Below are 14,970 nucleotides of genomic sequence, written 5' to 3'. Positions count from 1 at the left end.
TCATAGCTCTGGGGCTTTAATAGAGCTCCAAAGCTTGGCAGGAGAGCATGGCACAGCCAAGGAGGCCAGGCAGGCTCAGAGGAGGTAGCTGAAATAAAGATTCAGTCACATATTATCAGAGGAACCTGGAGTATAAGGGTAAAAATAGGAGTGGCTAAAAATACCTGTCTAAAGGCAAGAGGCAGAACTCTAGGTAAAGGGGAAGTGGTATGTGAAGCAGACTCAACATAGATTTAGTAAATAACCAATATGTGTAAGATATCTAGGCAGAGAAGAAAGGATAAATAAGTCTTCAATACCTTTAAATGCTTCTAATCAAAAGAAGAAAGATTAAGGATAAGACAGAGAACTATAATACAGGCCAGATTCTGGTAAGTGCCAAAAAGAAGGCATGAGCAAGATATCCTGGGTGTGTCCACAAAACTTTTCCTACAAATTGGTGATGAGGAATAGAGAATCAGTAGAATTTTGTCAGAACAGGTAGTGAGAGCAGAAGAATAATTCAAACATAAGTGAAATAAAACATCATGGTAATGTTGCAAGACAAAATAGGAGAGAGGGCATTGATATGGTTTCAGGATATATTGAGCATCTAAGTAAGGATGCTCCAGAGTTTGGCTAGAAGAAAAAAACTGGAATGAAGAGGAAAAGTAAGAATTTCAGTAAGAGGCATATGAGTTGGTATTCATCCTGACTCATTGCTTTTTAAAATATAAGCCAAGAGTTTGCATTTAAATTTTTTTCCATGATAATTTAATGAAATTCACAAAAACGAGGTTACACCCATGCTACTTTATGTGTCTGAAGCAATTCATGCAGCTATTGGCACTTAAGAGAATCTGAATAACTGTGTAATATTTAGTCTTCAACAAAAGCATTTGTTTTTGCTAACATATGCATTTAAAGCATATTATCTTAAAATACTCAGATTATATAGTTACTATTTTTAAATAAATTTTTGATATCATTTTAAAAAAGATACCCTATTGTTTTTACCATTTGAGGTACAAGGTTTTGAGAAGGTGCTATGGTGTGGTGAATTTCATAACCTTCAATATCTTGTCATAGCAGGTGCTGATTATGGGGGTATTTTTTTCTGATGCCAATGCTAAGGCAGTCAGAATTCTTCAGCTCTGAGAAATAATAACTATATTTTTTCTTTAAAATAGAACACAAGTCTTTACTTAATATGCCCAGTAGCATCTGATTGGAGTCCTGAAATACTGCAGGTCTTCTAGTGATAGACTTCACATCCTGAAGTACTATGTCCCAAAATTTAATTATCTTAGGGCATAACCACAATATATGATAGAATGTACCCTTTTATCCACAGCCTCCAGCAATTTGCTGAGATGGAAAGGTGGCCTATTATTGAATATACCTCCAGGAAAAAAAAAAAAGAGATTCCATAAATTCAATCAATAGTACATTCCAATAGCTTACAACCTCAGAAGCATCAGGCCCTCCCTTGGGCACTACCTGTAAACCTCTGGTCATAATTTAAACCAATTTCTTTTCATTCTGTTCTCCAGTCGCCATCTGTCACTCATATTTCTCTCATCCTTCAGCCTTAGCTTCTACTTTATTTTATCCCTCCAATCTTTCCCTAACAGGTTCTGCTTCCTAATTCTTGAATCATTTTCAGTGATCCATTCCTGGTCTTTTCCAAATGTTCAATTTGTTGTAGGATCTTGACACAACAGTTTAAAAACAGATGGCTGATCTTTTATGTTACAAACTGTATTCCTAAATGAATCTGGATTTCAGCTTATAACACAATTAATGGAGTTATAGATATTCATCCTGTTTTTGATAAAGAACTGTCTTAGTGAACCAGAGATTCAGGAATGCCCTTATAAGGTAATGTCATTTCAGTCACCAAGATAACTATTTTTATTTCATCAGTTTTTCATTCCTTTCAACTCCTGTGTCAAAGCCACATACTTAATTACCTTCCGGCATTGGTTTTTATGATATATTACACGATTACAGAGAAAAATGTTACTTCGGCATGTACTTTTTCTAAAGAACATAAAGCTTCTCTCATAAGTGATCCAATGTGTCCTTAAAACACTCATCCCTGAGAGATGGAAGGTTTTATTACCCCTTATTTTATAAACAGGGAAAGAGAGGCCTAGGAAAATTACATGATTCAGGTGAGACAGACTGGTAAAAACAGGGACTAGAATTGGGATGCTCTCCCCAGGCTCTCTGCTGCCTAATGCATGTGGAAGAGAGCACAGTGTAATAACTCTTTCAAAATTGCAGTCCATTATCAAAACAGGAAATGTGTTTGGTGGAACTGTGTTGTGGGCAACATGGCCTAGCGGATGGCCCACACTGGCCTGCAGTCTGAAGACACGGTTCACCACTTCTTAGGTGTGTGACTTCCAATAGACTGCTCATGCTATCTGGGTTTGCGTTTGATAAAATGATCATGAGATTAATAGGTAATTCACAGGGTAAATCAGGGATGCATGAGTGTGCTTCCAAACAGGCTACAAAAGTGGTCACTACAGAAAAATAATTCACACTCGAAACCCTGAATTTTTAATGCGTTGTATAATCACTTAAAAAATTATTCAGTGCACTCACAATCCGTTAGTAATTCTGTGCTTACGGGTCACTTTAGGTGAAGTAATCCTCTGACAATTATTAGTTGTTGTGGGTCAAAACACAAAGTTTTTCTTTTTGCTAAGTTTTAACACTTAATAGGAGAGTTGTTACATTTTGGGAACTATTTCAGCATTTCGTTGGGTCAGGAATTTATTAGTTTGCACATAATTTTCAAACACGTTACTTAAAAAGAATATATACTATGAGGAGTTCTATCATCTAATGTAGGGATATAATAAATATTTGATCTATCTCTAATGTATCTAATTTTTAAGCAGCTTACTTTCTAGTATGTGCATTCAGTGTTCCCTTTCATCTTTCTTTCTTTTCTTCTCTTTCACTTTCTTTCTTGATCTCTACTACCTCCATCTCCATCTCTTCCCTTTCCACATAGGCATGATTTAAGGAAAGAAAACACAATTAACTAGTTTATATTACAAACAGAAGAAAAGTGTATAAGATAAATACATCTGTTCTTTTCTTTTTTTGTGGGGGGGCAGGCAGGTGGGGTGGTACTGGGGATTGAACCCGTGGGATCTCTACCACTGGGCTACATCCCAAACCCTTTTTATTTTGTTTTGAGACAGGGTCTTGCTAAGGCTGACCTCAAATTTGTCATCCTCCTGCCTCAGCATCCCAAATTGCTGGGATTATAGGCATGTTCCACCATACCTGGCCACATCTACTTTTTCCTTGAATTGGCTAGGTATCTCCCAATACTCTGATGCCCCACGGATTTCTTTGTGGAGCCCTCTGAATTTCCTTGTCACACAATTAGTTTTTCTAAAACAGTTCTCGTTGGTTGAGAAAATTCAAAGTTTCCAAGTGATGAAAGCACACTTCTTTTTGGTTATCAAAAACAAAATCTAAGTTAAAGAAAAAAAAAAAAAACTTTTCCATTTTTTCTTTCTTAAAGAAGGCTATCCTCTTGCCATGTCAAGAAAACTAGAACAGTTCTATCTTTCTCCATTGTGTATGAGACAAAGGCTCAGGAATTAGAACTATTGCCTCAAAGTTACTGCAGACTTTCAGACAAGGTATTACACAAATGTGTAAATTTAGAATGCTTTGCTCGAATCTGCAATGTTCAACATTTGAGCACAGAGGCTAGAATTCGAATTGATTATCCCAGTGGTAAAAAAGTGTTTCAAGGACTGTACTTACTGAAATAAAAGCAACATATACATCCTGCCTAGGAATGAACACCTGATATATAGCACAGAAATATGAACTCTCCTTGTGGGCTAAAGATTTATAAATTTACTTGTGATATAATCCACCTGTTATAAAAATGTTCCAAAGACCTCACCACAAGATGCTATTTAATGACACAGACAAGGTCAGATTAAGGTTGAGATCAACAAAAAATTGAAACCAAACCTAGTAACTAAATATTCTCCAGGAATTAACTTTGGGGAGGCCTCTAATCGCCAGAGAAAATAAATGCAGCTCCGTGACAAAGCTGGCACTCACGAAGCACTGCTCCTGCTTTAGTTTCACTATTTAAGGACCTGAAGTTGTTCCTTCAGAAGCTACTCTGATAATTTGCATGTGCTAAGGAATCCAGTACCAGGACAAAGCAATTACCTGTATTGGCAGAGGTTATACTTAAGATCAGCACACATTTTTAAACTCACAATTTATAATTCATTATATGACAGCTAATTATTAGACCAAAGTAATTAGTAGGTAAACCTCAAAGTAGGTGTGACACATTTGAATACAACCTAAAAGGCAAGATCTTTAATACTTTTAAATATCTTTCCTTTATTTCAAACCTCAATACTCCATTCCTAGTCTGGGGGGAAAAAAACTGGAAATATTCCTGAAGAAAACTCTAGTAACTTATTTAGATTTTAAAAAAAAAATGTTTAAAAGCAATAACCTTCAGGGAAGAAAAGAGGAAGAAGTAAAAATGTAGACAATGTATATCCATGTTAATTATTCAATTACACAATTTAGAAGCTCCAAGTATTGGTTAGCATATGCTCTTTTCACTAAATTATAATGGCAGATCTGTGAAGTAACTACTATTGGTCCCATTTTACAGATGAGAAAACTTGGGCTCAAGAAAGGGAGAGAAATGTTAACATTATTGCAGGAAGCACTTCTCCAACCCACCCACCACACACACCAGTACTCAGAACAATTTTTTAACGCAGTCTCTAGAAAGGACTTACATCCTTTACATTTCATTAAGTTGAAAGTATGAAAGATATAACATAAAAATTATGTTAAAATGTAAATTTGATTCGTTTTATGACACCTAATTGACTTACAGACAATTGTGACTATTACTCTTGTTTCTGGAACATTGTGTTCAATTAATTCATGACATGGCCTGAGAAGCAGAAAGAAATAGAAGAAAGCAAAACCTGGAGGGTTAGCAGTGGTGTCCATTGCACAGTAAACCAAAGGGAGAGTATGCTTTTCATGTACCAGATCCTGGGATGGAGTTTACCCACACTGATTTAAGCAATCCCTATATCACCTGAACTTTGTTTTATATACTGTCCTCCAAAATTCAAAAAGTAGCTAAAAGATACATTTGGCATACAAGAAGACGAATACTTAATAAAAGAGGAAGTTATAATAAAGGGGCAGTAACAATAGGACTGATTTTTTTTTTAAAAAAACAAGCCACAAGGCATAATAATGTTTTGTGTGGTTGGGCGCTTAGGTTCTAAAGCCTTCAGACCTAAATCTGAAGGCAAGCCAGCAGCTCTTAATCCCAGTTCCTTTATAGGAGTGGATCTTGAGATAATGACAGAAACACTTGAAGCCTTGGTTTCTTTATTTGCAAAGTAGAGATGATAATGAATGAGGTCATCATTATCCCCATCATGTAATGGCTACAAGACATAAAATCAAGAGTATATATTAAATACTTAGCTCAAAGCCTGAAATGCAGCAATGCTCCCCAAATATTAGCCATCAATAACAAGAATAGCAGCACATAAGACATAGCAACAACAAGGTGTGCCAAAGACACAGCACACTTACTAGAAGCGCACCATGATTTAGCTCAACTTCAAACCCCGTTAAAGTAAAAGGGGTGGGGAGATCTCTTTCCTGATTTACAGAAAGAAAACAGTTGAAGATAAATGCACTTTTTTCACCCCCTGTTGTGAAAACAGGTGAGCAACATTTCCTATGGGAATGTTATTACTTTCCAGTTCATCAATAAAGAAACAGAAGCCTTGATTCAGGGGGCTGAGCAGGTACAGAGTTCTCTATTCCTGAACCTGCTTTTCAGGTTAAGGTGTTGGAGGCCATTGAGAAGTTTGAATGGGAGGCATCATAGGAAGGAATATTTCTAGCACCTGTGGCAGGTATCCTAAGCACATTTCAAGGTCTCTCCTGTGTTTGGTGTAAGAAAGGAGAGTGTGGGGTAGAAGTCTTACTTCCTGTGGCAATGTTGATTGTGTTTGATCTCAGATATCTGTATGTAACATTGATTGGCAATACAGGTATGTAGGGCTACACTGTGACAATCAGCCTAACCCACTGCTCCACTATTTTCAAACAGCATGGAGACATAAATCAAATTTTTCTTCTTTCTTGAGGCCCTTGGGATGTTCTGATGCATGTCAGCCTTGAGAAAATATGTGTTTGCTCTTTTATTAAACTGGCCTTCAGAAGAATGTGCGAGTTATACACTGTATAAAGTTTCAATGGAAAACCTTTATTACAGGTGATTTCAATGTTCTTGTATTAGTTTTTTTAATTCATAAGTGTATTAGTTTCCAAGGGCTTCCATAACAAATGACCACAAACAGAATAGCTTCAAACAACAGACATTTACTTCCTCCCAGTTCTGAAGGCCGAAATCCAAAATCATGGTGCCAGCAGGGTTGAGGGGCAATAATCCTCCAAGGATGAATCTAGTTCATGCCTGTCTTCTAGCTCTGGCTTTGCTGGCAATCCTTGGCTTTCCTTAGCTTGAGGATATATGACTCCAGTCTCTGTTTCTATCCTCACATGCCCCGCTTCTGTGTGTTTCTGTGCCTTCTCTGTTTCTGTCTTTTAGAGGGATATGCAACACTGGATTTAGAGCCTATCTTAAACCCAAGATGTTATCATCATGATTCTTAATTATATCTGCAAAGATCCCATTGCTAAGTAAGATGGCATTCTCAGGTATTGAAGTTTAGGACTTGGTCTTAGCTTTTTGGAACCACTATTCAACCTACTATAAACAGTTGCAGCTGTTCAGCACAATAGAAAGCAGAAGGATGTTTCTAGGAGAATGGACAGTTCTTGCTGAGGTGTGACCTTGGTGGGATGCCCCTTCATTGCTCCACAGCTCCCCACTCCCAAGTAAGAAGGAGAAGGGTTGGCCAGCACATCAGGGTCCTCCAGCAACACATTTATGTAAACATTTATAACCTGAGAAAATAATTTAGCTAATGCTTCTGTACTAGTCGGTAGACTTGTGGAATCAGAAGCATTCTTTCTCAACTTTGTAATGTTAGCATCTGAATAGGTACCAAAACATGGTAATTCCCTAAATTAGTTGAAGTTACAGAAAAAGAGTGAAGAAAATTTAAAGGAAATGAAATATAAGATAAAATGGCTTCATTTTTATGCAATTTATCATTGTTGCCTAAATCAGCCCATGGCATTTCTCAACTTTTGACATGTTAATCTTTTTAATAATCTGTCCTCTTTTCTTCACTTGAATTCTAGGTACCATTTTGACATGGCATTCATTCTTTTAATTTGGTTATCAAGATACTACATATCTACATACTACATAACTCATAAAGAAATCAAATGCTTAAACTGTATTGAAAATTCAATGTATGTTACAGATGAAGGGTTATGTTGTCATAGTAACAAAATAGGCTGCACAAGGACAACTCACCCATTCAGCAATTAGCTACTTCAATTACTAGTTAACTATGTAAAAGCAGCACAATGTAAACAGTCATTTAAAACTTTCATACCTGTGAGCATTTTAATTTTTATACCTGTTCTGATGCTAGTGATTATAACGATTCATTGCCACATGCTGTCTTTCATTTAACCATATCATTAAGGTTGCAATATTGGCAGATATTTTATGCATAGTCAGATATTAATAACCTGGACTAGTAACACAGAGTAGTATTCTTTAAAATATCCATTAAAATGTAGCATGTGGGAGAGGAAATACTGAACTATCTGTGGTGCTTATTCCATTTTATTTTCATTGTCAGATGCTCAGGGTTATCATCTGATCCTGAATAGCTTCAGACTGAAGCTCATTTTAGAATCTAACAGCTTTTCAGCTTAAAAATTATCCATGGGTCCAGGCACAGTGGTTGCATGTCTGTAATCCAAGCTACTTGGGAGGGTGAGGCAGGAGGAGTGCATGTTTGAGGTCAGCCTACACTGCCTACAGAGTCAGACCCTGTCTCAAAATAAAAAGGGCTGGGGATGTAGGTCAGTGGCAGAATGCCCAGGTTCAATCCCCAGTAATGAAAAAAAAAATTATCCATGAACCTTGTTGACAGAATGATACTGTAACTTAAACCAATGTTATCTTTAAAATTGAGGACCCCAACAAGACTACTCATTTAAGTTGTAATTAAATGCCATTTGGGAATAAAATATTTCACCAAAAGTCATACTGGGTGTTAAACCTCATAAGGGCAGAGGCGGTGTCTCCTACACACTCATATAAACCTCTACTTCCAGGCATGCGGGGACATAGCTAACACCATCCAAATGAATGAGAATAAAGCTGAGAGAAAACAGACAAAGGGTGATGAGAAAAGAAAGAAATCAAAAATGGGAAAGAAACCACAAAGAGAAAGTGGGATTTAGATAGAGGAAGAAAACTAACAACCACGAAAGAAGAGGCAGAGAGAGAAATGTACATATAGAGAAAGAAAAGTGAGAGGCTACGTTAATCTTACTAAGTTCCTGCAAAAGATTTCTGAATGTACGATGGGATTGCACACTAAAAATTTAAGTCAAAGGTGACATTAAACAAAATTTACCTTAAGTCATAGTAAAAATGGTAAAGAGAAGGTGTTATTTGATAGTGGTGATAGTCACTGTATGAAAAAGAGACCTCCGAGTTATGGATAGCCAGCTGAGCTAAGCTCCAATGGAGCAGGAAGGAACCTGCTGACTGTCAGGTGTTGGCTATAGGTCTGTGGTGGCAGCTGCCACTTGTCGCTGATTGTCAGAGCCCAGGTGGCAGTCACTGCCCAGCCACCCTCAGTGCCCCCATGCTGAGCAACCCAGGCTTCAGGAAGGGCATCCAGTCCTTCAGGAGCCTCCCTCCAACTGTTCTTGCCTGTCTATCCCATTCCCTTTCTATGCACTAGGTCTTTACCTCTTTTTCTCCTCCTTCATTCTTTACATCTAAGCTCTCTTGATAGACTCTAAAGTGATCCTGATATTTGTAGCTAGAGAGTTTTGGAAAAAGCTAAGATATTTGTTTTTGTCTTTTGTTTTTAATCTTAGCTCTCAGCACTGTCTCATGTACAGTAATTATAAAATGGTACTCAATAGCCCTTACTGAACACTCATTAGAGAACAGGCATTTCATCTTCAGAGCAATCCCATGGGGGAAGAGATACACTTATTGACATTCTCTGAATGAAGCAATGAATGAATGACACTCTGACACTGAAATTGTAATTTGCTCATAGTTTAGTTCCACTAGCTATTAAGTGACGAGACAGGTTCTGTGTGGGAAAAAGAGTAAAGATAGGCAGCAACTTCATTCCTTCAATCAGAAGTATTAAAAACACCTTGTAGAGCTTGGCAAACATTCCTTGAAGACTGACGATACTAAATAAAATGTGTATTTATTTAATTTACCAAATTATCTGCACTAAGGTGTCAAAATATTGTCTATACTTTTTTCCCCCAAAATACTCTGTTGAGCCAAAGGAATGCCAAGGTTCTAGATGAAATGAGACGGGTTAAGGATGGATGGCTGATGAAGCTGATTGGTGGACATATACAAGCTTATTAAACTGCTCTCTCCTCTTGTGTGTGTTTACAAATTTTCTTAATCAAAACTGTGTAGAGGACTGGGGTTGTGGCTCAGTGGTAGAGTGCTTACCTAACATGTGTGAGGCACCACATAAAAAATAAATTAAATAAAGGTATCTATCTACTAAAACAAAAAAATTTAAAAAAACGTATGGAAATTTCCCAAGGTCATATCATTGATGATCTAATACCATGTTTAGAGTCTCTCTCACAGGATCCCTGGTTGGACATCTGCCTTTTGTGCAAACACAAAGAAAATCAAGGACTGTCTTCTCACTATCTAGAGGAGATACAAAGTGTAATCTATTACTATTTTTCCAGCAGCAGCTGGAATAAAAGGCTAATGAGCAAATGCAACTCAAATCAACTACAGTTTTGCATTCTTGCCAACTGTAGCATGATCTCCTTGTCCTTTACTCAACAGCCATGGCTCAGTTTCACTATATGGTACCAAAAGGACTGTCAAGTAAACACTGACCGCCATTCTCATCACCAACTGAAATTGTGGAGTCCAGAGACCTTGTTGCCAGAGACATTAAAAAAGCATGTACAGTCAGGCAAAGGAGAGCAATAACATATCACAGGCTGACAAGGAGGCCTGTGGTGAGACGAAGTGCTCAATCGTAGCTCCAGATAGCAAGAGCTGTTGGAAATCACTTTTCTAACCAATTACTGAGATGAGCTACTGAGATGGTAAAGGCTTGAAATTCCCACTGCATACACCAGGCTCCTAATGAAGGTGGGGACCATTCTAACTCTATTAAATATGCACAATAATAAAATTAAAGGAGGGGGACTTTAATTGAGTATGGAACTACCCCAATTTCTCATGTATAAAATAGGATATATAGCAAAGCTGACAACTTCTCTTGGGGAAAATAATAAGAACAACAACAAGATATATAGAAGCAACAGTGTCTCTGCTGAATTCCCACTAATACCTAGAAAATCAACTAAACTTATCAAGTGCACTTAGGAAAACTGGGGCAATTGAGATTTTGGTGCTTCATTCTTTTTATTTTTCATCCTGTGCTTGAGATTCTCTCCCTCTATCCACATCATCATTCCTACTCAAAACAAGCAAGAGCCTGTCTGTCATTTGTACTTCAACTAAAGGCTACCTATACCTAAACTCATGTGCAATTTATAGACATTGCATTTTAGCAACAGCAGTTAGCATTTATTGAATGTTCTGAGTTTTGCGTGTATTATCACATTGCTCTTACCTCATAGCAATGCTATAAAATAGTATGATTATTATCTTCACTTTACATAAATGAAACAGGCATAAAGACATAAGTAACAAAATCATTGTTATGGTTTAGATATGAGGTGTCCTCCAAAAGCTCCTATATTTTTGCAGGGAATGGAGTGATTAGATTATAAGAACTGTGAATTAATCAGTGAATTAATCCATATGATGGATTAATAATTTGAATGGAATACTGAGTGCTAACAGTAGGCATGGCCAAAGGAAGTGATTCACTGGGGTAATGCCTTACAGATTATATATTTTATCTCTGACTCCTCCCTTTCTCCTTGCTACCTGTGCCACAAGGTGAGTAGCCCTTCTCTGCCATACCCTTCTACCATGAAGTTCTACCTCACCTCAGACCCCGAGCAACAGAGCTGAGAATCATGTACGAAACTCTGAAACCATGAGCCCCAATAAACTTTTCCTTCTCTAAGTTGTTGTTACCAGGTATTTTGGTCACAAAAACAAAAATCTAACTTACACAGTCATGGAGCTGATGTATGTCACCGGCTCTTTGCGGTACAAAATCCATGGATATTTGTCACTGCCTGCAGCAACAACTTGCACGGGTCTTATGGGTGGTGGAGTGGAAACTGAGGCACTTCTATCTTTCTCTTTAGTGCACTGCCTTCTTGCTTGTTTGTTTATAGAGGATAGAGGAAATGAGGTTTACTTGCTTTGAGAGGAGAGAGAGAGAGACTTTGCTTATCAGAGAGAAAGAGACTTTGCTTAAGAGAGACCTTGAGAGAAGGACAGGCTTTGCTTAGAGCTTAGAGGAAGAGACTTGCTACGCCTTAAAGTCCTGCATCCTGTGAACTAAGGGTACGTCCACCCAAGGTGCCCTAGCGATGCGTCTCAGTTCTCCGTTCCGCGATCTGCCTTCCGCCGCTGCCCCTACTCGCTGCTGTGCCGCTTTTCCCTACTAGCTGCCGTTGCGCGTTTCCTAGCTGCTTTTCCCTGTGTGTGTCTTCTTCTACTGCTTTTCTGCTAATGGCTGCTGTGTGTCTGTCTCACTCCGCCTACACTTATATCACCTCCAGGAGGCGGAGAGCAGGGCCATGCCTCTTACGCAGAGATTAGGCGAGACGCTCCGAGCAGGCAATTAGTGCTCCAGAACACATGCGCATACATTGTGTGCGTGGACAAGAAAATCACCTGAGTGTGCTTATGTCAATTAACCTCCTCACTGCCGATTTGATCAGGCGCCATCCCGGCGCCACCAACATGGCACAGCCCCCAACAATTCCCCCTTCTTTATATACAATAAAAAGAAAGCTGGCAGGGATCGTGTCTGTCTTAGGTTGTCCACGGCAGAGCAACATCCTTACCTGTCATCGGAATTCTGACCTCCAGGCGTCAGAACCCTGTCTTAGGTTGGTATGAGCTCCCCATGAATCTTACCCATCTTTGACTACCGATCCAGCACACCAAGCCATATACTGGGAGATTGTTCTGCTTCAAGGGTGGCCATGGCCTATTTTATGATGACATAAGCCTGTTGACTGGCTTTAAGGCGTTTGTAGATGTAAGAGAATTAACACAAGCACACCCAAACCTATTAGTGTAAAACCTAAAATTCCCCAAATCTGGTGCCAAACTGTGCTGAAAAAACAATTGTTTCACCCTCTCTACATTTTTCAACATTAACTCCATTAACCCTCTAGTCAGTGCACTTCCCTTTACTTATAAACCCTCCTTAAAGGTGAGGTATCAACATGAGTGATTAGAAAGTGAGTTACACAGGATGAAAATAAGCAGCTTGCTTTACTGAGAAAAAGTTGAAAATCATCTGTGTGGCTAAATCAGCTTATGAGGGGCTATGGATCCAACCAATTCCAGTTTAGGAATTGCCCGAGTGATGCAATCACTATCAGCAAAAAGATCTGTTACTCCCCAAACTCTACAAGGGCTATGACAACTGCTTCCATTTTGTGAGCCTTGAGTTTAAGAGTTCTGTGCCTTGTTTCTTAAATGATTTGGTAACATCTTGTCCTCAACATCAGTAACTAATTTGCACTTGTTAACCCAATGTTTTCCCTTTCTGCACTTTGGGCAGAGGCCTGGGGCACAAGATTTAACAGATTTTACTATAGTTATCTCTTATCTTTTGTTAGGGCATTGTCTCGTTGCTGCTGTATGTATCTGCATACACTCCAGGATCATATTGATTTTGAGTATCTATTGAAGCATATTAGCCTTCTCCTACTAGCATTCCAACATTTCCACCAGGAAACCTTGCTACTACATTTCTGCAAGCAGTTTCAACAGCTATTTCTTGCCACTGAGCTCTCCAACCAGACATCGTCTTCCAGATAACACTGCTCTGCATAGCTTTTTCCAATCAGTTGTAACTGCCTCTAAGTTTTTTGTATTAGATTCAGCTCTCTCCTACCTTTTTCCCTTGTTTTTAAGTTTTCACTACCACTCAGTTATTCCTTTTTGGGGTTCTTTGTATTAGGTTTAGCTTTCTCCTCCATTTTTCCCTTGTTCTTAAGCTTTGAGCAATTGTTTTCTAAGTCATTACCATGCAATTATTCCTCACTTTGTTTTCTTTAACAGTTCTTTTCTGTTGCTATTAGATCTTGTTTATGAAGATCCCCTTGTGGCACATTGAGCAACTTTTCCTCTATAAACCCTGGGCTTATTTCTGCTAGAGTTTGAACATATGATTGTACAGTGGTTTCCTTATTTTCTAGTTCTTCCCCAGTGTTTCCTTCCTCCCCAGAACTTTCCTGTTTCTGGTTACCCCAGCTAACTTCCTTTTTAATCTCTCCCAGCACTTCTTCTCCTTCTTGTAATATATTTTTCACGCCTCCTTTTGAATTATCCCTTCAGACTGACTTCATGGTATTTCTGAATTTATCCTTCACTGTACAAAGGCCACACTAACAGTAGTACAAACACACAAACAATACAAGATACACACATTCCAGAGCTCCTTCATCCATTCTGATCAAAGACATGAACTGTTGACAAACAACAAACACACAAAATCTTATTTTAATAATACCTGGCCAGTCCACTGGGGGTTACTTTACCCAGCTCCCTGTATTTGGGCCCTCTCCACTGGGGGTTGCTTTACCCAGCTCCCTGTACCTGGGCCCTCTTTGACCCAGCTCCGCTGGGGGTTAATTTACCCAGCTCCCTGTACCTGAGCCCTCTTCGACCCAGCTTTCTGTATACTACTTTAACTTTTCTTGACTTATTTTACTTGACTTATTTTATTTTTAAACTTAAACAACACAAATACACGCATTTTTTGTACTTCACTGTCATGTCCTTTGTGAACTTTAGTTTTTGACCAACACTATTTCTTTTTACTATCCCTCGCCTTTAAACTGCTCTGGCCAGAGACTCCTGCGAGGTTCCTACTTTCCCTACTGTACCTATTCCCGGAGGCGGATCTTCAATTTTCCCTTGCCCTATTCCTGTGAGGTTCCTCAGTTTCCCCACCGTGCAGATTTCCCTTTTTTCCTGTAAGGTTGTGGCTAATTTTCCTTCCCCACATGCTCCCCATTCCCTGGATGGGCCACCATTCCCCGGACGGGCCACCATTTGTTGCTGGTTCTTTGAGGTACAAAATCCATGGATATTTGTCACCGCCTGCAGCAACAACCTGCATGGGTCTTATGGGTGGTGGAGTGGAAACTGAGGCATTTCTATCTTTCTCTTTAGAGCACTGCCTTCTTGCTTGTTTGTTTATAGAGGATAGAGGAAATGAGGTTTACTTGCTTTGAGAGGAGAGAGAAAGAGAGACTGCTTATCAGAGAGAAAGAGACTTTGCTTAAGAGAGACCTTGAGAGAAGGACAGGCTTTGCTTAGAGCTTAGAGGAAGAGACTTTCTACGCCTTAAAGTCCTACATCCTGTGAACTAAGGGTACGTCCACCCAAGGTGCCCTAGCGATGCGTCTCAGTTCTCCGTTCCGCGATCTGCCTTCCGCCGCTGTCCCTACTCGCTGCTGTGCCGCTTTTCCCTACTAGCTGCCGTTGCGCGTTTCCTAGCTGCTTTTCCCTGTGTGTGTCTTCTTCTACTGCTTTTCTGCTAATGGCTGCTGTGTGTCTGTCTCGCTCCGCCTACGCTTATATCACCTCCAGGAGGTGGA

General features: G+C 39.1%; 1 protein-coding gene across 7 annotated transcripts in view; it reads right to left on the bottom strand.

Moving 5' to 3' along the window:
- The window catches only part of FAT3 (FAT atypical cadherin 3), a 621,727-nt gene that overhangs the window by 292,113 nt on the left and 314,644 nt on the right, over positions 1-14,970 (bottom strand). Inside the window, exon 4 of one of the 7 annotated variants that reach the window (XM_079105522.1) lies at positions 4,570-6,211. The exons of the other annotated variants lie outside the window; for them this stretch is intronic. Coding sequence (XP_078961648.1) covers positions 6,207-6,211 — 5 coding nt within the window. The 3' untranslated portion in view covers positions 4,570-6,206. Of the gene's footprint in view, positions 1-4,569; positions 6,212-14,970 lie in introns of those variants that run through there. 7 annotated transcript variants of the gene reach the window in all.

The sequence above is a fragment of the Sciurus vulgaris genome (genome assembly GCF_902686455.1).
Source record: "Sciurus vulgaris genome assembly, chromosome: 11".
Classification (NCBI taxonomy): Eukaryota; Metazoa; Chordata; class Mammalia; order Rodentia; family Sciuridae; genus Sciurus; species Sciurus vulgaris.
The sequence above is the reverse complement of the archived record's forward strand: the minus strand, read 5'-3'. Positions and strand labels throughout refer to the sequence as shown.